Source organism: Acomys russatus, chromosome 2 (assembly GCF_903995435.1).
Source record: "Acomys russatus chromosome 2, mAcoRus1.1, whole genome shotgun sequence".
NCBI lineage: Eukaryota > Metazoa > Chordata > Mammalia > Rodentia > Muridae > Acomys > Acomys russatus.
This window is the reverse complement of record NC_067138.1, coordinates 24506274-24532896: the sequence shown is the minus strand read 5'-3', so window position 1 is coordinate 24532896 and position 26623 is coordinate 24506274. Positions and strand designations below refer to the sequence as shown.

At 36.1% G+C, this 26623-nt stretch overlaps 1 protein-coding gene across 3 annotated transcripts in view; it reads right to left on the bottom strand.

Annotated features, from left to right (window-relative positions):
• Positions 1-1899: 1899 nt before the first annotated feature.
• Positions 1900-26623, bottom strand: part of Sntg1 (syntrophin gamma 1) — a 731705-nt gene continuing 706981 nt past the window's right edge. For all 3 annotated transcript variants that reach the window (XM_051159373.1, XM_051159361.1, XM_051159367.1), the window contains 2 exons: positions 26236-26346; positions 1900-2187 (listed from right to left, as the gene is read on the bottom strand). In XM_051159373.1, the coding sequence (XP_051015330.1) occupies positions 2017-2187; positions 26236-26346 (282 nt within the window). In that variant the 3' untranslated portion in view covers positions 1900-2016. The remainder of the gene's footprint in view (positions 2188-26235; positions 26347-26623) is intronic.

The following is a 26623-nucleotide window of genomic DNA, read 5'->3' as shown; positions in this document are numbered from 1 at the left end:
GCGGCAGCATATGCCATAGCAGAGCTTTCAGAAGAGATAGTAAGTTGTGTTCCTCTTTTCCTTTTCTCTCTTTTATTATAAAGACAGAACTAAGATTTTAGTGTTATTAAAAGTTTACCATAACCTTTGTGTTTGGTTGTTATAGTAAGCGGTAATCCCAAAATGGTTATTATGGGTATAGATTGAATTTTTTTGTAAAAATAGACTTTATAAACCTATATTCTCAAAATCTTCTGTTCATTTGGCAGACATCTTAGATCCAACTTATACTTTTAATATCTCATTAAGAGATTTCACTTAACCTAATGCAACATGAATTAATATTTATAATGATTATGAAAACATCTCACTATTTGCTGGCTTCTCTTTCATGGATAAATGTTCCTTTATACAAATAATTTTTTTCTCTTCAGTCTTATATTTCTGGAAGGAATATTGAACTGTTTATTAGAAACCTGGTTATTTTTTTCAGTTTTTTTATTATTAATTTATTCTTGTTACATCTCAATGGTTATCCCATCCCTTGTGTCCTCCCATTCTTCCCTCCCTCCCCTTTTCCCCTTATTCCCCTCCCCTATGACTGTTCCTGAGGGGGAGTACCTCCCCCTGTTTGCAGATGATATGACAGTGTACATAAGTGACCCTCAAAATTCCACCAGAGAACTCCTAAAGCTGATAAACACCTTCAGCAAATTAGCTGGATACAAAATTAACTCAAAAAAGTCTGTAGCCTTCCTATACATAAATGACAAACTTGCAGAGGAAGAAATTAGGAAAGCCACACCCTTCACATTAGCCACAAGCAATATAAAATATCTAGGAGTCACTCTAAGCAAGTGAACGTCTTGTTTGAAAAAAATTTCAAAACTCTGAAGAAAGAGATTGAAGAAACCTGGTTATTTAAAAAGGGATCAAACAATGTCCAATTAAAATGTGTACCAATAAAACTGGGTTTTATTTTTACTTTCAATAAATAGCTAGTTGCTTAAAAGTAGATATGAACAGAGTCTTAGTGAAAGATAACAAATGCTCCCTGCTTTGTGCAACTAGTCAGCTCCGACTCCCAGCTGTGAGTGCCCAACGCTACACAGTACATCTTCGTCTTTTCACTTTCCAAACTAGCTACTGCAGGGTAGTATTTTATTTTACACTACTGAATCACTCTCCATGGAGTTCCATGACATACATTTTCATTTTTGTTTTTGTTTTCAAATCTCATTTAACTTACTCATACATACACTAAACTGAAAATATTACCATGTCTCATAATTCCTGTGTCTACTTTTCCAGAATCTTTTGGTTCATGACTAAATAGAAAAGTATTACAAAGACTTGTTCCTTATACAGAGTTTATTGATATTATTTTCTCTGTAAGGTTTTTGGGTCATTTACGTTGTTGAGAGTTTACCTTGTTTACAAGCCCCATTAGGGAAAAAAGTAAACTGGGATGCTAATATGAAACCATGGCATGGAAAGACAAGAAGGGATTCACGTGGGTAATTTAAGGTACTTCTGTCCTTGAGGGCATTTGGTTTTTGTTGTTTGTTTGTTTTTTGTTTTTGTTTTTGTTTTTTGCATGCTACTTGCCTTGCTCTAATTTTCTAACTTCTTTACACTCATAATACAATGATAGGGCATGGGGCCATGAGCTCGCCCAACATGCATTTGTCATACAAAATAACCTAAAATAGAGAAATAACCATTTAATTAATATTTTTATTTATAGGTAGCTTACAATTTTTATATTATTTACATACTTTACACCAATCATTTCTTTGTCACCATACATGGTGATAGAGATGTCCTGATAGGACATCAGTACAGAAAGAATAGGCTGCTCTGTCCCTCCAGGGTCACCTGCAGAAGGCTGCCAGGGTTAGGTCAGTGGCAGGTGTCTCCTCATCTTTCTCCTGCAGCAGTTGCAGTCTGACTCCACCATTGACCTTGTGATAGCATGGTCTCCCCAGGATAGAAGTGACAAGTGACCCCGAGGATGGTCTGGCAGAGATCATCATGTCAAGTCATATGTTTTGCTTTGCTTGTAGAAGCAGAGCTGGCGGCAGCGGCGGCAGCAGCGGCGGCAGCAGCCTGACTACCTAAAAACAGAGGGTCCAAACAGGCTACTTTGGCAGCAAAAAACGAGTGAATACAGTGAAGAACAGCAAATAAATTGGAAAACTCCAACTCCTGAAAGAAAAAGAGAAATAGATCAGGGGGGAACTCAATTTCTTGACAAAACTGTCAACAAGTGGTCATTGTTATGTGTGAAGAACATTTGGAATCAAGGATACGTGAAATATGAAAATGCAGTACTCTCATAGACATATAATGCTAAGAAGACTGGCACTGATTAATAGATTTACATGCTTAGTGAGCTTCATATGCATATGATTTACCCTTGCAGTGAAGATAAGGTGTATGTAGGAAACCACTGAAATTAATGACACATTGTAGTGATTTAAGTACATGTTTGCGGTGAACGATTTGACCACGTCCCCTGGAGGGGGAGACCTGGTGGCACTCAGAGGAAGGACAGCAGGTTGCCAAGAAGAGACTTGATACCCCATGAGCATATACAGGGGGAGGTAATCCCCCTCAGGAACAGTCATAGGGGAGGGGAATAAGGGGAAAATGGGAAGGAGGGAAGAATGGGAGGATACAAGGGATGGGATAACCGTTGAGATGTAACAAGAATAAATTAATAAAAAATAAATAAAATAAAAAAAAGAATTACAACTGGCATACTGTTCTTGATGTTTGCAATTTATATGATGATATCCAGCCTTTTAGAAGAGTTTATAATACATCAGAGACCTGCTTAATTAACAGAATTTAGTGTGTTTTTTGGAGCTTTGCAATAGGAAACCAATAGGATTCATCTAGGGATTCACTTCATTAGTGCAGTTCTCAAGAATGATTCTAGCAAGGAAGTCTTTAAAAAATTTGGTCATATTATATAAAGTTTAGTCTATTGTAATTAAAACTTAATTAAAATTCAATCATATCATTTCTCCTTCTCTTTTTTTTTCTCTGTCCAGTTTGTACCGTCTCCTCTCTCTCCATCCTCTCAAGCCCATTAATCCTTCTTAAATTTATGGGCTCATCTTCTCCAAATATATATATATTCTTTTGGGTGTGTGTATGTGTGTGTTTCCTGCTGACTTCATTTGGTTTGGGAGAATAATATTTTTGAATGTCACTGAGCACAAACATTAAAACAATATTTTTCAAAAGGTATTCCTATTAAGTTGATTATAATTTGTTTTATAAGCTCTCCAAACGCCTAAATATTTAGGCATTTTAAGTAAGATTAAGTTTTCTAATTATTCAACCCACATAGTGCAGTAGTTTTCAATAATTTGATGTTTATGTTGATCAAGACATTAAAAAGGTCATATATTTACCACTTTGGGGTTTGTACTGGATTGTGGGAGGAAATAGACAATTATAAACAATAGAAGGAGGCTGATAGATTTGACCCTAATTCAACGTCACCTCCCCAGTTTTCTGCTTCTATAAGTAGATCTTACAGCCACTGCCATGCCTATGGCTTCCTTGGTCATAGCTGTATGCATTCATAGACGATGGTCTCCCTCTTCTCTCTCTCATTCCCCATGTTCCATTCATACGTGGGTTTTATATCTGCTCCCTTACAATATATCTTGCTTGCTTGCCCTCAGTAGAAGAGTGGATAAAGAAACTGTGGTACATATACACTATGGAATACTACTCAGCTATTAAAAACAAGGAATTCCCGAAATTTGTGGATAAATGGATTGAGCTAGAAATGATCATAATGAGTGAGTTAACCCAGAAGCAGAAAGAATCAAATGGTATATACTCACTTATATCTGCATACTAGCCCAAGGGGCAGGTCCCACGAAAGCCTTCACTTACCAGGAAACTGGGACAGAGGGGAAGGCATCCTATTGGGACTCTAAATGAGAGACGCATGGGAGAATAGCAAAATAAAAGGATACAGAGGGTCCTAGAAACCTACAAGTAGAACAATATGATAGGTAGATTTGGGCCCAGAGGTCCCGCTCAAACTAAGGCACCAGCCAAGGACAATACAGGAGGTAAACTTTAAACCCCTTCCCAGATCTAGCCAATGGTCAGAATATTCTCCACAGTTGAGTGGAGAGTGTGATATGACTTTCTCACGTACTCTGGTGCCTCACATTTGACCATGTCCCCTGGAGGGGGAGACCTGGTGGCACTCAGAGGAAAAAAAAAAAGAAAGTATCCCAGATAGGACATGTATAGTCCTGGAGACCATGATATAGAGGTATTCTAGGAAGATTTGAGAGATTGAACATGGAATTTAGGGATGTTATGAGAATATTTTTTAAAATACATTTTATTAATTTATTCACAGTAATGACAGTGACGTACAGATAGAACAAGGTTTCTAGTAACCAGCATACATCTCCTGCCATAATTTCAACAATGCCAAGTGGTAACAGATACATTTGCCAAGTATATCCATGTCCTCTTCAAAAAAAAAAAAAAAAAAAAAAAAAAAAGACATGGTAATTAGTAGTTTTCACTCAAAGGAGCCATAAAGAAATAGTCCATTCAAGCAATTATGTGGTAGACAAAAAGTACATGTCTGTTATTTAATTGGAACCACATACCATATATGCTGCATGTGACTACTGTAAACATAGTAGGAATCACTGAAAGAGAAGACAGAAGTGACAAGATGTGTCATACTGAAAATTCTCCATATAAAATGTGGAGCTATTGAAAGAAATGAGTGACACTAGGAATCAGACACAAGAATTTCATAGTGTGTGTGATTTTTGAGAAGAGCAGAGATGAATTGATGGAATTAATGCTGGAGGTAATAATTGTGGCGACTGGAATTGTCCAAGGTCTGAGATATGGGGCACAAGGCTGCCACCTTCACCTCATCTTTCCTTCTTATTGGGTCACAATGATCATGTTCAGGTTTTCTTTTTTTCTTTTTTTCTTTTTTTATTAATTTATTCTTGTTACATCTCAATGTTTATCCCATCCCTTGTATCCTCCCATTCCTCCCCCCCCCCATTTTCCCATTATTCCCCTCCCCTATGACTGTTCTTGAGGGGGATTACGTCCCCCTATATATTCTCATAGGGTATCAAGTCTCTTCTTGGCTACTTGCTGTCCTTCCTCTGAGTGCCACCAGGTCTCCCCCTCCAGGGGACATGGTCAAATGTGAGGCACCAGAGTACGTGAGAAAGTCGTATCACACTCTCCACTCAACTGTGGAGAATATTCTGACCATTGGCTAGATCTGGGAAATAACTATGTGATTTAAATGTCACCCAATATAATGAGAACATAAGTGAAGTGTGTCTTCAGAGAAGATGTTCTCCCAGGTCTCTCTTCTTCAGTTCAAGTGGACACAGATTATTGGCCTTGTTTTCACACTATCATGGCTGGGTTTAGTCTTGCATTATTAGACTTCTTAGTCTATGTTCATACCCATCACTGTACCATACTCTCTCTCACACTCTAATCCCATATTGTAATTAACCAGGGGGAATTATCAACATGGAGCTGTATTTTCTGTAGCAGTGACTTGTGTATTTAGGCCAACTCTGAAATACTTCATGGTGTAAGAAATGTTTGGTATATTTTTGTGTGGTGTTTAGGTTTGAGGAAGAGGAGCAGGGGGAAGATGAATGAAATCAGGAAAGCATGCACAAAATTAACACACTAGAAAACTAGTTGGCAAAAGAGAAGTCTGATAACCTCAGCCAAGTCTGAGCACACCTGGCTAAGTGTGTAGGGCACACGGTTACTAGAGATGACCTAAGGCTCACTTCAGTGGAAAAATGTGCACACCTTAGTGGAGTTTTAAGATGCTGCTGAGATATGAAGTGAATGAAGTCATACTTAGAGTGCCTGTACCAGAAGACCTGAGAAAGCACATGCTATGCAATGAGCCAAAATGCCTGTGGTGCGTGACATGAATCCCTACATTTGTGTATAGTGGCTGCTGAGAAACTAAGGATCTTTCTTTGCTCTGGCCTGTTTACTGCCTTGAAAGTGCATCTTTATCCAGTCAAGTTCCCCTGCTTCTGCTGTATCCGTGGGCTTTCTTTCAACTATTTATTTAAGGATACAGAAGCCTGGAACTTGCCTGGAGTTGCAGGGTTTTATGCATTGCATTCTCATAACATTTTATACTTGGAAGTGATAACTACAACTATTTAGGAAATGGCCACATCACAAACTGAACAGGTAGCAATGAACTTCTAGTCAGACTCATATGCCACAGCCTCTAAGAAAATGTCTTGTAATTACCATTTCTTGCAGAATGATTTCAGAGAATGTTATTCAGAGGAGATATGTATGTATTTCCTGTGATTCTATATTCAAATTATATATATTGTAAATTCCTATTCTGGGACATTATGTTTTAAAAACTGAACAGGATTTTTCTACTCCAAATTAAGCAGCTGTACTTTGAAACTGAATAATAAATAAAGAAAGAAAGAAGAATGTTTGTCTAAGCAATTGGTGAACAATGCATTAGTCCTGTTCTTAAGATAATGTAAGATCTCTCAATACGTGCTTAAACCACAGAAAGTATGGGTTTCTGAAGGTGTGGTCTCAACTCATTCAGAGTTAAGAAACCAACAAGTAAAAAAAAAAAAAAAGGAACTTCCAGCTAATCTTAATTTAATACCTTAATAAACCCCTTAAAATAATATAATTTAAAATAATTTAACGTGTTTATTAAGGGTGGATAGATGTTTTAAATTGATAATGACAAGATGTGATGGAGTCTGACTTACATTCAGGGCTTTAGACACACCAAGATAGGAAAGATGTGAAAAAAAATGGGCTTATTACTCTATATACTGTGCATATTCGTTCAGCATTTCAGACTCTCTGTGGGTCAATTGATGGTACTGCAATTTCAGGCTATGGCCTTCCTTTATAGTTTAAAAAACTGTAAAAAAAAATATACTATGGTTTAAGAGATATGATTTACATATAAAAACATATTCATTAAGTTTTGCTGTAGCACTGTGACATGCATGTATATTTTTCTGTTTCTAATTTCTAACCTGCAAAAGTTGCTAAAATAAAAATTTTTATATCTATACTATATATTACATACACACATACATGTATTTACATAATTTAAATGTATTTAAAATGTATATATGTATATAATAAAATTTTTAAAATGTTTCGTCCCTTTGAAAATATTTCCAAATCAGTCAATCACTGCGTAGAATATATATCATGGATATTCCATATATAAATGATGGTTCATGATATAATAATAGATTGGCACACAGTTTCATCACACAACTCAGTACACTCTTTACAATTCATGAATAGCTTATATCTGACATTTACCATCTACTGCTTTCAGACTACTATTGATCACAGGTTAATAAAATCATAGAACATGCATCACCAAGCATAAGAGGTTTCATAGTATATGTGTAAACTGTTTGTATAAAGTGCTACAGACTAAAATATACAAATATTGAAACTGTATGTCTTAGAAAAAAGAGAAATGAGGAATTTCATTCAGAAGGTCATATTTTTACATATATTGAAATCTTGTGTACTTATATACTCTGATTCATTAATTTACTGTATTGTCCTAACTCTTTAAATAAATATTCTTTGTACATTCCTAAGATGTTTCTTGATAATGTTTTTTTTTTAATTGTTTGAAATAGCTATCTTGCACTTTGTTAAGAATTGTTTCAGTCTGGTATATACTCACTTATATCTGTACACTAGCCCAAGAGGCATGTCCCATGAAAGTCTTCACTTATCAGGAAAGTGGGATGGAGGGGAGGACACCTTATTGGGACTTCAGGCGAGAGAAGTATGGGAGAATGGGGAAATAGAAGGATCTAGAGGGTCCTAGAAACCTAGAAGTAGAACATTACGAGATCTGGGCCCAGGGGTTCTGCTTAAACTATGGCACCAGCCAAGGACAATACAGGCAGTAAACTTCGAACCCCTACCCAGATCTACCCAATGGACAGGACATTCTTCACAGTTGAGTGGAGAGTGGGATCTGACTTTCACACAAACTCTGGTGTCCTATATTTGACCATGTCCTCTGGATGGGGAGGCCTGGTGGCACTCAGAGGAAGGATATCAGGATACCAAAAAGAGACTTTATACCCTATGAGCATATACAGGGGAGGAGGTCCCCCTCAGTCACAGTCATAGGGGAGGGGAGTAAGGGGAAAATGAGAGAAAGGGAGGAATGGGAGGATACAAGGGATGGGATAACTATTGAAATGTAAAGTGAATGAATTAATAAAAAATAAAAATAAAAAAAGAATTGCTTCAGTCTTACTCAGGAATGTGGTCCATAGTTACCATTTCATTTCTATGTTGTTGCTTTTTATATCAACATGATTTCAAATAATAAGGCAAGGAGTTTTTTTTTCTCAGTGGATTACATCTGTAGATCTGAAAATCCCTCTCCCCAAGATCCCACTGTGAAGATGCCCAAAGGAGGATGGAGAATGCCTGTAATTCTCCCCTATATGACAAGAGCACTCACTCACCACCCTTACATCGATAAACCAATGTAAATGAACTCCAGGCAAAAGACAAGATTTAACTAAATGAGTATCTAAACAAATTGAGGAAATGTCTAGTGTCCCCCACAAATGACAGAAAATCACTTATACCAAGAAATGGTAAAATCTTGGGCTGAATAGGAAAAAAAGAAGACACAACAACAGCTGTTACTAACACTGAAGCTACACTGGTTCTTGACTTAACCTGTCAAATATTTCTCTGTAGTTCTAATAAAATTGACGCAATGAATATTTGCCAGCATCCTTAGAACAGATAAAATAGTCAAAACTCTAATGTTGAAGACCCTCCCAAATAAACACAACACAAAGAAAATCCACATGAAAACTTTAAAAGAAATGACACAATGAAAAATAAAAAACATAAAAAACTCAACAGAACAAGAAAAAAATAAGAAATAACCAGAGGAAAAATCAATGCCAATCAACCATCTACAGAAACTCTGTAAAATACTGAAAAGCAGTGAGGGGTAAATGAAAAAATATGCAAAGATATCATAATTGAAAATTGCCAAAATTGATGGGAGGCTAAATATTTACAATTTATAATTGAAGTTGCTCTGTAAAACAAAAGGAAGAAAGAAAAGCCATCTGATCCAAGACTCTTTAGAATCACCTTTCTGAAAAGGGAAGACAACAACCAGAACCTTACCTAGAAGGGCCACAACTCAAGTGACAGAGAACTCCTGCTGAAAGGGAGGAGCTGCAACTTCTGAAATCTATGACCATCAGCAATAGGACTTCAGAACTAAAGATACCTAAAGATACTCTCAGAAAACTAACTGCATTGACAGGCCGGAGGGGAAAAGGACACTCTGAGTCCTAATGCAACTTCAGTGTTGGGATGGGTGGGGAGAGGGCTCCCCTTTTTTGAGGAATAGAGGAGGGAGGCATGAGGGAAGAGGGAGGAGGGTAGGGCTGGGAGGAGAGGAAGGAGGTGGCTACAACCAGCACATATAGTGAATTAATAAATATTTTTTAAATGGGAAAAAGACAAACCAGAAGAGATAACTTTTTTAAATGGTTTAAAAAATTACATAGAAAGTTTTAGTAAAAAGACCTTGAACAGCATGAAAACAGATGGATACAGCAAAAAAAAAAAAAAAACTATCCACAAATACTGCTCTTTTGAGTTTCCTATGTTATGCTTGAATATTTTAAAACATTATAACAATATCTGGTGTGGTGCCCAGTGCATGTAGAGAATGCATTTTAAATGATCTATGAAACAATATGGAGCATTTGCATACTCAGAAGATACAATTCAACTATGTTTATGAACATGCCAATGTTAGAACTTAAATTTCAAAATCCATTAATTACACATTATAAAGGGTAAAATGCAATGAATAGGGAAAGAGATTTCAAATCTTTCAACTGAATTTGAACTGATAGATTTCTTACTACAGTAAATAGTGTGTATGTGTGCTGCACGGGTTAAATAAATATATAATTTCTAGAGATCCATTGAATTCAATGATCAATTCAAACTTTCTACAGCTGAAGAAACATTTATTACATAAAATACTTAGGAAATTCAATGGCATAAAATAAAAGAGAATGAAAATTCCAATTCGATCAACGCATATGAAAATTTTCTAATATAGCAGTAATTACGTTAAATAAGTTAAGTGTATCAGTCACTACACATCAAATATATAGGTTTAATATACTAGTTAAACATATGATATCTATCAAACCTTCAATTACAATATCATGTTTACAGTAAAAGAATTACAGAAATTATACCAATTTTCATTTAAAAAAGAAGAATGGTAGACTGTCCTTATGCTGGATCAACTCAACTCTGTAGCAGGAAAAGTCACAAATAATGGTGTTGGATAATGGCAAAAGTAAACACATATACAACATAGAACTGTAGCTAAATACCTGCACCAAGAATGTAGTGCAGAATATATAGAATAAATGTTAAATCAAATATTTCAATATCTTCTGTTAAAAGGGAAAAGCAGTGAAAATCCCAGCACAAATAGAGAATTAGTAAAACTCCATATACACATCAGTCTAACTCACACTTAGAAAACATTGGTCAACAAAGATAGACTATATATGTCATTTGCAAATTTCTGAAGCTTCATCTGTAATAGACAAGTTCATAAGGCATAAATGAAACTCAGTCAATATAAAACACCTGAGGATATCAACTTTCTGATTTCTAAACAAAGTTCTCTCTCTCTCTCTCATAGTCCTTATCTAGACAAAAATTCTACTTATTATTCTAATAAAGTACTGTCTTATATTCTTATTTTATTTTTAATAGGTAGGTCACTTCAGCTTAAAGTAAGCTGCTATTCACAGTATAGCTTGTTTGCCTAAGAATTGTATTCGTTTGCCATTCTTTTCCTCCTGATTTTCCTGATGAGAGATGAGCTGCCACTGTGAACCCGCCATGTCTTACTTGGTGCTTTCCAGCTTCCCTGTAGGAACCTCAGCAGAGTAGCTGACAGTGCCAGTCTGCTTCTCTGCCCTTACCGAGGGTTCACCCAGCTCTCTGGATAATGGGACAGCTTTGCAACACATTTTTTAAAAAATTGAGCTCTGAATCCTCTTTTTTCTCGCTCCCCTCTCTACTCTCCTGCTGTTTCTACTTCGTGTAGCATGGCATGTTTGTTTCTGTCACAACATTTTCTGAGCTATTTTATCCTTCTTCTCACAATTAACTCTGAAGCTGGATAGTGTTTGTTATACTTTTGAGAAATCTGGTTTCTGTAAGGATTTCTGAAAACTTCAGTCATGATCCCTTTCAAGGGCTTAATTGCATTTGAGGTTTTTGAGCAACTCTCTTTGCTAGTGCAGCTTAATGCTTTGGGCCCCTGGGCCCAGTGAGCTCTCAGCAATCTCTGTGAAGGTGCCCTCAGGGCAGGGAATTTTCTCCTCAGATGAATATTCTTAAGGCAACAATGAAACACAGAAAATGACAACAGGGATAATGAATTTAAAATCCTATAAAACACCATTTGTTTAAAGAAAATCACATTTGTTTTGGTTTAATAAATCCTATATTACTTTTAAATTTTAATTTATTATTCAGATTACATCCTGAATGTTATTCCCTTGCTTGTATCTTTCCCTTCCCACCCTCCCTCTCTCTTTCACCCTAATCCACTCCCCTAGACCTCTGATAAAGGGGGGCCTCTTCCCCCACCATATGAGTACAGCCTATCAGGTCTCATCTGAATGGACAGCCTGCTTCGCCTTCCTCTGTATACTGCGGGGCCTCCCCACCAAAAAGGGGAAGTGATCAAATCTGCGGCACTAGAGTTCTGTCAGAGGCAGTCCCCGCTCTACCTCAACACCCAGCTATAGCTATATTATTTTAATATTTATTTTTAATATTTTGAGAATTTTAACAACTATAGATTTATATCATTTCTAACTCTCTCTAGACCCCTCCAACTTCTCCCACGTAGCCCACTTCTTCTCCAATTCAAGACCTCTTCTTTACTTACTATTTTTGCATGTAAATAGATAAACTGATATACATACAATAATAAGAAAATGCATACACATGTATATACTAATACAATCTGCCAAGTCCATTTAGTGTTGTTTTTACGTGTATGTGTTTAGGGATGACTTCTTAGTATTTGATAACCTAGCAGGAGGGAAGGCTTGTCTCTAGAAAAGAGTATTCTCCCTTTCTTAGTAGTCATTGATATTGATTGCTTATAGCTTTTCTTTCTTTCTTTCTTTTTTCGATTTAGTTATATTTTATTTTATTTTTATTTTTTAAATATATATTATTAATTTATTCACATTACAGCTCAATTGTTATCCCATCCCTTGTATCCTCCCATTCCTCCCTCCCTCCCGCTTTCCCCTTACTCCCCTCCCCTATGACTGTGACTGAGGGGGACCTCTTCCCCCTATATATGATCATAGAGTATCAAGTCTCTTCTTGGTAGCCTGCTATCCTTCCTCTGAGTGCCACCAGGCCTCCCCATCCAGAGGACGTGGTCAAATATGGGGCACCAGAGTTCATGTGAAAGTCAGTCCCCACTCTCCACTCAATTGTGGAGAATGTCCTGTCCATTGGCTAGATCTGGGTAGGGGTTCGAAGTTTACTGCATGTATTGTCCTTGGCTGGTGCCATAGTTTGAGCAGAACCCCTGGGCCCAGATCTGCCCATCATAATATTCTACTTGTAGGTTTCTAGGACCCTCTGGATCCTTCTATTTCCCCATTCTCCCGAGCCTTTTAAGATTTTCCCCATACATATTGGCACGTTGATGTTGCATTGAATGTGTTCTGCATCGGCAACCCTATTGTTGAGATTTCATGCAAAATACAATTACATTAAACATTCAATTAATTTCCAGAGTTCTGAATATAGTTCTGATTATTTTGAATATTTTCTTATTGTTTTTCCAGACATGTAGAATTTGAGAATTCTTTATTTCCCTTTCTAAAGACCAACCCATATTGATTTATAATCTTTTTAAAATGCCCAATGTACAGCAATTTTCAGAAACTGTGTGTTCAACTAATATCAATGAATTTACATGGGTATTTATAATAACATTTCAGTGCTAGTAGGTCAATATAGATTCTAACCCAAGATACATATTTATTTTCTTTTGTTTTTGTTGGGGGGGGGGAATTTCAAAATCTCAGTGACAATAGAGCTTACTTCTCTGTGATTTGGGTAATTCGTTCACCACTAAACTTTATCTCTTGACATCTATTAGAACTTGTTAAAGAAAAGTAGAAACACATTAAATTGTAGATTTATACTCTCATGTTTGCTTTTAAATTATCTTACGTATTTTGAGGACTTTGGTGGAACTGGAATGTTCTACATAGATATTGGAATTGCATAATTACTTTCATGTTAGTGGCTCATTGAGAACACTGTCAGACAACGTCTGGACACTGGTGTGTTACAGTCTTGAGGGGACAGGCTTCCCTACTGCAAGTGTGATGGTTCCTGTCCAGGATGAGGGTAAGGGCTATTTCAACAGGACAAGTGTTACACAGCTCTGTTGAAGGGATGTTTCCAAGTGCAAGTGTTATAGCTCAGAAGAGGAACATTTTCTGGTAGTTGATAGCTAAGAAATATTGCAAAGTCAAACTGCACAACAAACTGCACACAAGAGAGTACTTAAAATGGAAAAAATCAGGAGGATGGCTGCATCTGATTGGGTAAGAAGCATCAGAGAACTGAGCAGAAGACAAGATTTGTATAGAGTTTCTTGAGGAGTAGGGGGCTTTCTAGGGTGGAGATTTCCATGGGGTGATTGGTGGTCTTTCAGGCCCCAAGCCTGGACTTTTTACTCTGAGAGGTAGAACCTGGCTGCCTGAATCTGGAGGGGCTGAGCTAGGCCTTGCAGTCATTAGAGTGTTCTATGGGTGGAACCTAGTGCTTGAAGGCCCTTAGGAGTGGAATCTAGGGGCTTACAACTGGGAATACCAAATATCACTGCAGAATTGTAGCATTTAAAGGCCTAAACTAAGAGGTAAAGCTCTTGTATCATGCAACTACTCTAAACCAAAGTATGCATTGCTTTTGCATAATCCTGATAGTCCTGCATAGTACTGATCTAATTAACCTTTTTTTTTTTTTTTTTTTAGGTTAAAGTTCTGTTAACTTTTTCCATTTTGAAAATGCTTTTATTAGTTTTAGGTATACACTAGTGCTTTCTTCTTCGAAAATTATAATACAGCACTTAGACCAACTACCTATTTCATCACAAAGCCTATTCTTTTTAAACTAATTTTGATTGCTGTTGTTTGTTTATTATTATTATTATTGTTATTATTATTGTTATTATTATTATTAGTAGTAGTATTAGTATTATTATATTTTATTTTATTTTTGGAAATGGGTCTTACTTTGTTGTTCTGACTGACTTTGATCATGCTGGCCCAGAACTCACAGACGTCTCCCTGCCTCTGTTTAGGGAGTGCTGTGAATAAAGATGTGTGCCCCACATCTGGTACATAGCCTGTTCTGGTAGTTAGCAGTGAACTTTAAGAACAGCAACAATGACAATAACAAACAAGATGATGTGTAAGTTTCATACAAAATAATGTCACATCAACTTTGGGATTCTAGCTTACTTGCTTGCTTGTTTATTATTCTATTGTTTTGCAGTAGGAAATAAAGTATCAAATACAGATATAAGAGGTACCTGACAGGAAGTAATCATGTGTCTCTGAGCTTTGGGAATCTTCATTTCTAGAAAGAGTCAGGCATTGAAATCAGCAGAATGGTTAAGGAACTGACCCTTTGGTTACATTTGACAGAGAGATCCAGGATCCTAGTTATTCACCCCACCTATGAACCTTAAGCAGACTTATTTATCAGCCATGAAGTGCCAAGCAAGCTTCACTTAGATTACTTCAACACATCATGAATTCTGAGAACCTGTCATCTAGATTACATATTCATGACTTGTTTGCTTCGCAGAACAATTTTATGTACTGCAAGTCATTAAAGTATGTACTTCTCTCCATAATTTATAATAAGAAAATGCAGATTGGTAGAGGTTATCTACATTCAATTTCTGTTTTGAGTCTTACTCAATATATTTGAATTATTCCTTTTCTTTCCTTTTTTTGTTTTGTTTGTTTGTTTTTGTTTTGTTTTTTATTTTTTGTTCTTGAGTTTTTCATGTTTCTTTTATAGCCCTGGCTGTCCTGGACTCACTTTGTAGACCAGGCTTGCCTCAAACTCACAGAGATCTGCCTGCCTCTCCTTCCAGAGTGTTAGGATTAAAGGCGTGTACTACCACATACAGCACTATTTGAATATTATTAACAATAGTCATTACTTAGAAGTACAGCATAATAGTATGACTTTAGCTGAATTCCTCCACTAGAATTGTAATAAAATTTAGTTGTCACTGTGATGGTCAGGAACCTATGAAAAGTGAATAGGCTTATGAGGCCTCACTGTTATCTTCAGTTATTTTATTATTAAAGAATACATTCTCTGTATTGATCACTGACTTTCACTTTCTCTATACTTTTCTCTATTTCTGTTTCTTTTTCTTCTTTCCCACCTCTATCCTCCATCACACTAAATGTCCATCCATGCCAGTATCTTGGACTTCCCAGACTTCAGAAGCAAAGTCAGTATATCTCTGTTGATTATAAATTACCCAATCTCATATTCCTATAAAGACAGGATCTTCTATTCATATATTATTATATCTATACTTTATTTTTATTATATGTGGTACATGTGTGATATATATATATATATATAATATATATATAAAACCAAAGGCTTATGAATTATTTCTTGATCTGGTAACATGTGTGAATCCAAAGCTTTCAACATTAATTGCAAACATTTTCTCCTTTTCAAGGAAAATGGTTTCTTCTGTCTTGGTAACTGGGTTTCAAGGATGCAGAGATTTCATTGACGGTATATTCTGATAAAAGTTTTGGGCATATGTTAATGCAAAGTTAAGTGAAATTCCTAGCTTTAGTTTTTATTCCCACACTAAAAATATTCAAGCGTAAAATAATGACCTACTTAGTAAAATATTGAATAACAAAGAATTTGTCCTAAAAACACTTTTGACATTAGCTATAGAGACCTACTTCCTCATATTTCACAAAACATGGTCAGAGAAAAATTTGACTTTGATTAATGTCTGTTGTTTAATATTTTTACGCTTTAAAATGTTTGGTCAGATGGTCATAGAGTAAGGAGGGTAGAGAGAAGCAGCTATATCTTTTTATTTTAAATAATCTATTTAGTTTTTTATTTTATGTGCACTGGTGTGTAGGTGTCATATGCTTTGGAACTGGAGTTACAGACAGTTGTGAGCTGCCATGTGGGTTCTGGGAATTGAACCCAGGTCCTGTAGAAGAACAGATAATGCTCTTAACCACTGAGCCATCTCTCCAGACCCCTGAGTGAGTACTTCTCACCATCTCCTTTGGTGAATCCCACAAAAGTTCCAATGAGATTTACCATTAACCTCAGAGATTGTAAATAAAATGTTTAAAGTGTTAAATTTGTTTGTAAATTATTTAGCATTTGAATCATCTGTAAACTATAATGATATAAACCAGATTTTTTTAAAAAGTGAAAACTAGAAGTATATTTTATGTAATAGCTAATGTTTTACAAAGTAGCCCTAAATATCTTTCTTCTTACATAGTCGTAATTCTTCTCACTATTTTCTGCTAAACTACATTTTGCAAACTGGAACAAAAACCATGTCTTTCCAGTGTGTTTTCAAGTGACTTTAATTATACTACTTGAGAGACTGGGGCATAAATACATGAGGCTAGTCAGGACGACCTGGAAAGATTGTTTCGAAATTAAGCCACTTCTATAACATAATCTATAATCCCATTTTTAAAGTTTCTGGAGCTATTTTTAAAAGATTTTCTATTTTATACATATACATTTGTATTATTTCACATATATGCAATAAACAACCTACAGCAAGAAGAACCATGAAACAGTCAGGAATTATATAAATGTTACATTCATAATTTTTTGGCTATTTGTATTTGGCTGCCTTGAAGAAAGCATCTTTCCTATCTTGGTGCATCTAAACTTCTGAATGTAAATCAATATTTATCATATATTCCCATTATCAACTTAAAACATCTATCTAGACCTGAAAACATCTTAACCCCTAAACAACTAAGCTTAATTGTAAAACTAAACTATCTGGTCTTCAACCCCATGAGATACTGGAGAAGGAATAAAATTAATTACCCGAGAATACAGGGGGTTCAGGTTAGCACCTGATGAGGGGTAGAAACAAGGAATAGAATAGGCAAGTGTTTTAGAATTAGTGTTAATAGTACTTAAGAGCATGATTGGTTGCTAGTTCAATGATGGTGGAGTAGATTTCTTTTGCCAATTCTTTTCCCCAAATAAAAGTTAGAGATAATCCCATAGGATATACACAAGAAAAATACAAGGGCATTCAGAAAAGAAGAATGACAGTGAGACACTTTCAACTTCCGGGAACAGTCGAACAACAGAACGACAAATTCGCTGGGCATGCTTCAAAAGTAGATTCCTCAGAACCTACCAATAGATGCACACCAGAAAGCAAGTAATTGTGTCACTTCAAAAATCTCTGAAACAGAAGTTGCTCCTCATTGGCCATGTTCTTTAAGGACGAACTTTGAAAAAGCCCGTAGACTTGTTCGCCTACCTTTAAAACACACTCTTTATCCCTCTTTCTAAATGAAACATAATACCATTGAGGACCCTCTCACAGCTTTGCTCCCTAGTGTGCTTTTATTCTTACAATATTCTTTTTGTTACTACCATTACATTCTTTTATATCCATGTGTGAGTAGTATTATATACAGTTGCTGTCGTTCTGTTGTATACAAAACTTGTCTTTTCTATGTTTAAATATTGCCTTATCATGTTAATACATATATATCTATGCATTGGTTTAGGAACCTGTAGGCTTCCTTTACATATAACTTATATATTATTTTGTGGCAAACATGTGAGTGTAGATATACCTGAAACATGATGATTTTAAATTATACATATGCAATATGTAATATGTATTCTAATCAAGAGTATACAAAGATTCTGCTTCTGAATATCTTCACTGACGTTTAGCTTCATCCATTTTCTTAGTAGTGATTTGTAAAGTTTTATCTCATTGTGGCTTTATGAAGTTCAGTCATAAGGATCAAGTTGAGCCTTGTCTTTAACAACTGTTGCTATTTTCTTGCCCCATTTTGAGAAACATCCATGAGTACCCTTTTGCTTATGATCAATGCTTTAATTTGTGCATTTTGCTATGTATTTTTCTGAATCCCTTATATGCTTTGATTATGAGTTCTTTGTCATTCATTGCTTGTCAAATGTTCTGCCATTATGTAGGTTGCCTTTTCATACTGTTAACTTCCTCTGTTGAGCAGAACATTTTAGTTTTATGTAATCCTTCATTTGTTCCTCTGTTGGCTCATCTTTTGAGTTTAAATGTGTACTTAAGTGCCTAAAGTAATGTCTAATATGCTTTTCCCATAATTTTATGGTTTCTTACATTAAATTTAATCCATTTGACTTTGTTTTTGCTGACAACAAGATAAAAGATCTGTTTCACTATCTAGCACATGATTAACATTTTCCTAATATTTACTGGACAGTCTCTTTTCTATCTTTCAGTGTTGTCATCCTTGTCAAAAGTCAACTGGCTTAAATGCATGAATTCTTTCTTGTACAATTACCATAATGAATGTGTCTATTTGTATTTTTTATGATCGTATGTGATGAGTAGTCATTTTGCTTGTAATTGTATCCAGGCAGAGTATTATTTTGGCTTTGCTATCTGGACTCAAGTTTGTCTTGGCTCATTAGGATTTATTTTGTGTGTTTGAATTTTGTTTTTATGCTAATGTACTTGAGTCATCTATCCTTTTTTGCTGTGATGATAGTAATGATTATTTTTGTAGAAATATAGAATCTTTATATTTATATTTCATTCATTTATGATATTTTCATAATATTAACTTTTCCATCTCAGGAATACAGAGTATATTTATGCTTACTTTTTCTTTGATCACTATAGTTTAATGCTCTATGCAAAAATATTTACCTCACTGATTAAATATATTCTTAATTACTTTTTGAAAGCTACTGTAAATGGAAGCATTTTCTTAATTTTTTTTCCACAGGGTTCTGTTAATATATAGAAAACAAGTAATTTTTCTACTGATTTGATGTCTTACTTCACTTCATGTGATTCTGAGCTCTAAATGGTTTTGATGAGGTCTTTAGGATTTCATTTCATGTAAGGTCATGTCATCAGAAATACATTCTTTTTTCAGTATCTATATGTCTTGTTTTGAATAACTCTTTTATAAGGAAGCATCAGCTGAGTATAAAATGAGGTGTTAGGCATAAACATGGCTGCCTTAGTTAGGGTCCTCATGTTTTCAAGTGGTCCTATTGACCAGACTATTACCTGCTAGCCTGTCACCTCTTTATTTTTTTATTTGGTTGAGGTATACTCCTTCAGTAACAAATATATTGCAAGAACTTATTATGAAAGATTATTGAATTTTGTCATTTTTTATCCCTAATAATATATGAACATAGGGGTTTGATTCAGATTCTCTAATATGGTGTAGCTAGTTAATGGGTTCCATGTAGTGAAACATCACTAGATCTCATTAAATCAAATAATTGTTCTTTCTCATGATGTTGAATTGTTTATGGTTTTGTTGAACATTTATTCAACTGTGTGATTGTGGATATTTTGCAATGATCTTGCGGTCTTGAATTACTCTTATCTGGCATTTATATCAAGAGAAAAGAGGACTATGTATCACTACATCCCTTGTCCAGTTGAATGAATCTATATCCTCAGCTACAATGTTTTTCTACCAGACCTTCAAAAAAAGAACTAATACCAATACTCCTCAAACAATTTCACAAAACAGAAACTGAAGTAACATTGCCAAACTCATTCTTTGAGGCCACAATCACCCTTATACCTGAACCACACAAAAAACTAAACAAAAAGAGAACTCCACACCAATCTCCTTCATGAACACTGATACAAATACTCAATAAAATACCCACAAACTGAATGCAAGAGCACATCAAAAACATCAATGACGATGATCAAGTAGGCTTTATTCAAAGGATGCAAGGATGGTTCAACCTAGGAAAATCCATCAATGTAATTTACCATATAAACAAGCTGAAGGAGAAAAACTACTTGATCATCTCATTAGATGCTGATAAAGCCTTTGACAAAATCTAACATCCCTTCATGTAAAAGTCATGGAGAGATCAAGGACACAAGGCCCATACCTAAACACAATAAAGACAATAAATCGCAAGCCAATAGCCAACATAAAATTAAATGGAGTAAATGCACAGCAATTCAACGAAAATCAGTTACAAAACAATGATGTCTGCCCTCTCCATGTCTATTCAAGACAGTACTTGACATTAGAGCTAGAGTACTAAGACAACCTTAGGAGATAAGGCAAATGGATGGAGCTGGAACAGATCATCCTGAATGAAGTAACCCAGATCCAGAAGGTCATATATGGTATATACTCACTTATAAGTGGATATTAACCATACAGTACAGGAAAGCCAAATTACAATCCACAGACCTGAGGAAGCTAAATAACAAGGAGGACCCTAGGGAGGATGCTTACTTCTCATTTAGAAGAGCAAATAGAATAGATATTTGAAACTGTTGAAGAGATGGAAGAGGACAGGAGCCTATACCATAGAGGTCTTCTGAAAGACTCCACCCAGCAGGTGATTGTAGCAGAAACTGAGACTCACAGCCAAACTTTGGGCAGAGGCAGGGAGTCTTACGGAAGAGTGGGGAGATAGAAGGGCATGGAGGGGACAGGAACTCCACAGGAAGACCAACAAAACCAACAAATCTGGGCCCAGGGGTGCTGGTGAATACTGATGTACCATGCATTGAGAGGACTTAAGCCCTTTCCTCAGATATAGACAATAGACAGCTCAGTCTCTAGTTAAGGGAGTAAGGTCTGTCCCCACCATGGCCGCTGTTGCTTGCTCTTTGATCACTTCCCTCTGGGCACAAGGTGCCTTACCAGGGCAGGGAGGAAGAAGATGCAGGCAGTCCTGATGAGACTTGGTAGACTAGGGTCATTTGAAAGGGGAGAAGGGACTCTCCCTCTCTGAAGACTAGGGGAAGGGGACTCCACTCTCTGAGGACTAAGGTAGGTACATAGCAAGGAGAGTGAGGTAGGGTGGGACAGTGAGGAGATGTTTCAGATGTAACCTCAAGGCCCAGTTATATCCCTCCTCCTGGGCATATACCCAAAATCTGTTCCATCATACCAGAAGAACACTTGCTCAACTATGTTTATAGCAGCTTTATTTGTAATAGCCAGAATCTATAAACAACCTAGGTATTCCTCAACTGAAGAGTGGATAAAGAACATTGGACTACACATAGGAACACTACACAGCTATTAAAAACAAGAAAATCATGAAATTTGTAGGTAAATGGATAGAACTAGAAAAGATCATCCTGAGTGAGGTAACCCAGACTCATAAAGACACTCACAGTTTGTACTAGCTTATAAGTGTGTATTAGCCTTGTATTATAGAATAACCATGCCATAATCCACAGACCCAAAGAAGCTAAGTAGCAAGGAGGGCCCAAGGGAGGAAGTTTGAATCTCACTCAAGGGGAAAATAAAAGGCATCAGAATAGATGAAGATATGAATCTTAGTTGGAGAGTGGTTTAGGAGATGAGGGAGGATAGTGATCTGGTGTGGGAAAGTGGGTTGGGAGGTGGTAGAGATGGGAAAGAGATGGAAAGCTATTGGAGCAGTTCTCTGGGACAAGCTGGAGATTTGAAACTGGGTAGGCTCTTGGGAAGTTATGGGGTGACTCTAGATGAGACTCCTAGCAAAGGGGGTTTGGAGACTGAAGTGGACAACCCCTATAGCCAGGCAGGACTCCTAGTGGAGGGAGGGGGACACTAAGCCACCCACAAAGCTTTTGACCCTGACTACAAGATGGGCATGGATAAAGATGGAGCAGATGTTTGAGGAAATGGCCAAACAATGATTGACCCAACTTGAGACCCACCCCATGGAAGAGAGGCAACCCATGTCACTATTTAATGATACTCTGCTATGCTTGCACACAGGAGCCTAGCTAATTGTCCTCTGAGAGGCTCTACCTAGCAGGAAATTAAAACAGATACTGAGGCATTAGACAGAATTCTGGGTATCTTGTGGAATAGTTGGGGGAAGGCTAGAATGATCCAAAGGGTACAAAAATTCCACAAGAAAACCAACAGTCAACTAATCTCAGCCCACGGGGGCTCACAGAGACTAAACCACCAATCTAAGTGCATGCATGTACTGAACCTAGGCCCTCACAATTAACAAGCTAACAAACAGCCTGGTCTTTCCCTTAGCCACTGGAGCAGGGGCTGTCACTGACATGGATCAGTTCACGGCTATTGGATCACTTTCCCCTAGGTGGGGTGCCTTGTCTGGCCTCAGTGGAAGAGGATGCGCTTAGTTCTGATGCAACATGGGGCACAATGGTGGCAGTGGGGCAGCCTTCTCTGAGAAGAAGGGGAGGGAGAATTAAGGAATAGGGTGGGAGGGTGAGACTAAAAGGACAGAAAGGAGGGGGCTGTGATCAGGATAGAACAGGAATGTATAAAGAGGGAAAAAGAGAACATGTAAACATAGATTATATTTAAAAGATTTAGACAAAACATCTATAAGATACATTGCTGAGTACTTAGAACCTAGACATGGTACTTATAAAGAAATGTTCAGTTATAAAAAGCAGAGTAGCATAATGAACAAAGTAATTATGATTGAGCAAGGAAAAAAAACCAATTCAAGTAGATTCTGTCACAAATATATGAAGGCAATGAGGCAATGGTCCTGCTATATTGAAAAGCCTCTGCCTTCATTCTATAGAACACAGCATCAAGTGCAATGAAGTAAAACATCGAATCAGTAGACAAACTCAGTAGTTTCCTATATATGAACAGAATTCTGTGGGGAAAAAAATGAGAAAATGCTTCCACTTACAATAGCTTTTAATAAGTAATCTGGAATAAATTTAATCATGGAGGCTGAAGATATGTGTACAAACCACTAAAGATAGTGAAAGAAACTAAAGAAGCCACAAGTAAGCATAAACAAAGTCTATCCTCCTGAGATGGAAGGACGATGAATAACAAAAACAAATGAAGTGCTCTGTTATAAAATGGGCAAAACACATAAAACCTTTTATCAAAACAACACAATTGTAAAATAGAAGCAACAAACATCTGCTTACGTTCAAGCAACTGGAGAAATTCAAGTTATGATTGTAATGAGTGAAAAGTAAAATAAAAATGTAGTTTCAGTTTATGGTACTGGCAGGGACTCCGAGAAACTTCTTCCCAACATTGCTAATGGGCATATAAAATGATACAGAGACTGTGAATCTTATCTACTTTCTTTCTTTCTTTTAAATTAAACAAGTGCTCTCATCATTTGTAATTTTGGGCCTTTATCTGATAAAATAAAATATTCCCATGCAATTGTCTCCACAACACTATCCTTTCTGTTAGAAGTGTTATGGAGGATGCTGAGTGTTGCCAGTCCAGACTCTGACACTCCAGCATTGTGACTACCAGCCTAACATTCTGTCTATGCATGTGTTCTTCATTCTCTGTGATACTTTCAGTATTCTCCAAAGAAGTACTCTTTTCACTTTTGGAAGCTGTTGCTCTTAATGAACTTTATCCACTGGGCAAAGACAAAGCCTTACATTAATTACAGCTTTTTTTTTCTCTGGTTACATAAAGGCTTTTATGTAATTTCAGAGTCATTTTCAACCAAGTATCTTTTTAAAAAAAACCTTGTATTAAGGAATTACATTTATAATTATGTTTGAAAACAAAAGGATACAGATAATAAATATGTATGGAGCTGACATGTAACCAATGCAAAAGAAGGTGAGACTACTTTGTAATAAATACATGTAATAAATACAGTCAGTTGAAGTATAAAACTGAATAGCAATTATTGGATTGATTTTACAAGCCTGACTCATTTGGAAAATGTTGTGCTCTATCACTAAACATGCAAAAATGTAACAACTAAAAATCAAATCATTGCTGAAAGGTCACCCACATTAGAATACACGCAGAAATGCATCCAAAACCATAATAAATAAATTTTACATTAATATTCATTTTATAGGAAAGTCTGTGGAAAGAGCAGTATAAGTGTCAGCACAATGATGTGTTATAGGTAGCTAGGGAGAAAAGAAAAGGCACGAAACAAAAGCAAGAGCTATGCAGGGAGGAGGGCAAGCAGAATGTAGGTCTGAAAACTGTAAGCCATAAGAAAAGGCATCCAATGAGACATATTTCCCTAAGCAGATGGGATAAAATGCAAGGCAAGAATGTGGTTACCTCCATGGTTTGGAGATGTGAAAGAGAAGGAATGAGTACATTGCAGAGAAGAACACAGCTTCTACTTCAACCAAGACTAATACAAATGAAAGGAGAGAGTTCTCTAGAAGGATGTAGACATAAGAGAAGAAAGGTAGAAAAAAAAGGCATGGGTAGACATAGAAGGCAAAGCTAGGCCACCTTCTCTAAAGAAATGTTTCTGGTAAGGATGTAGGAGATTGCATAGAACCTCACACAAGGCCATCCTTAGAAAGGATTTGAAAGTCAGCCTAAGGCTAACCCTGAATTTAAGTAATTAATTGTAGAAATAAATTGTGGTATTTTTACCTCATAGGGGTGAACAGTACATTGGGATTCCATGCCACAGGATTAAATTCTCATTTTGATATTTATTTCCTCCTTTTTCCCCAAAAGAAAATTATTTTTCATGATTTATTTAAACTCACAGTGTTGCTATAGATTTCATGATAAAGTAATGGAAATAACTGAAATTTTTAGTTTTTACAATTATATGTAGGAATAAAGTTATTGTCTGTAATTCAAATGCTGATTTGTGTACACCCTCACCCATATCTGGCTTCAAGTCTTGTTCTAAGAAACTCCTTTTCCATGTTGTATAAACTCTGTTCCCCAGTCATCCCCTGATATGTCAAAACCCAGCTTGCAGCCAATCATTGAGCAAGGGAGAAAATAGGGCTCAACTTCCTATTACCCATGAGAGGAGGAGGTAGAAGAAGCCAAGAATTCAGCAAGGGATTCAGAGACAAAAAGAGGAATAGGAAAGATGAAGAAGATTCAGCTGGAGCAAAGAAAATACTAACAAACAAGTGACTTGGGGTTTTGGCAAACATGGATTCAGGATAACATAGATGGTTAAAAGTAGACTTAAACTCTTCACAATTGTGTTGCAAATCTTTATAAACAAATGCGAAAGAGTCAGTTATTTGTGTTATAGCCAGGTTAAGAAATAAACTAAGAGAAACATTTATATAAAAATAACTGTAACAAGTGTAAGTATTTTTAAATATAAATGTGTTTAAACTTTCTGTTGAGTTAACAACATAGCTAATGTATTCCAGAATAATAAAAAGTATATAAAGCAATGAGAAAAGTTATCAACTAAATGATCTTCTTTAACTCATAATTACATAACAATTTCTCAAGACGTGTTTAAAACCATTTTTTAAATTTCTACCCATATTTAAGGAGTGATGGATTATTATGAAGCTGCTAGGATTTTTTGTTGTTATTTTGGTTTGGTTTGGTTTTGGTTTTTTGAGACTGGGTTTCATCTGTATGCAGCCCTGGCTATCCTGTACTTGCTTTTGTAGACCAGGCTGGCCTCAAATCACAGGCCTGCCTCTGCCTCCTGAGTGCTGATACTAAAGGCATGTGCCAACATGCCCAGCCTGAAGCTGCTAGTTTTTAAAGTATTTTAATTTTTTTACTTCCATATGTCCCCTTCAGCTATTAGCATGCTGTCTCATTCCCACAAAATTTTAGTTCATACAAGACTAAGACTAAGACCCAGAATCAGTTGAAAACAATTTATCTGGAGTGATGCCTTCTAGTGAAAATCTGTTGCCTTAAAGTATAGCCATAAATTAAAAGTTCCTGAGGGTGGAAGAGCTATTTCATAACAAGGAAAGAACATTTGTGTTAATTTGTCCTAAACTATTTCATCACTGTATCTTAGTGTCACTAATGTAATTGGAGCTGTATTATGTGATGGGTTTCTTGTGTTTACCTTTGCTTCAATCTGTTTAGTATCTGGATTTTGAAATAAAAATTTGATTTTGCTTTTGCCGTCATCTGATGAGCCTTTAAGCTGAGAAAATTTATACCTCCAAAGTACAGCCTAAAAGGAAACAGAAAGGGAAACATGTAAGTAAACAAGGTTAATTCCTGCTGTTAAGTAAAGAAATTGTATATTTTAAATATGTAAGTTAATTTTATTTACTAATATGTCCTAATATCAACATATAAATTAAACTGCATTCACCAAAGGCTATCTTTTAATATTCAATGTGTCATTCAGCATATATACCAGGTGTTTCCAATGTTTCTCAGAGACATAACTTGTTTAAGCAGATTCTTCAATGAGATAGTATTAGCTCCTCCTCAGCTAAATGAAA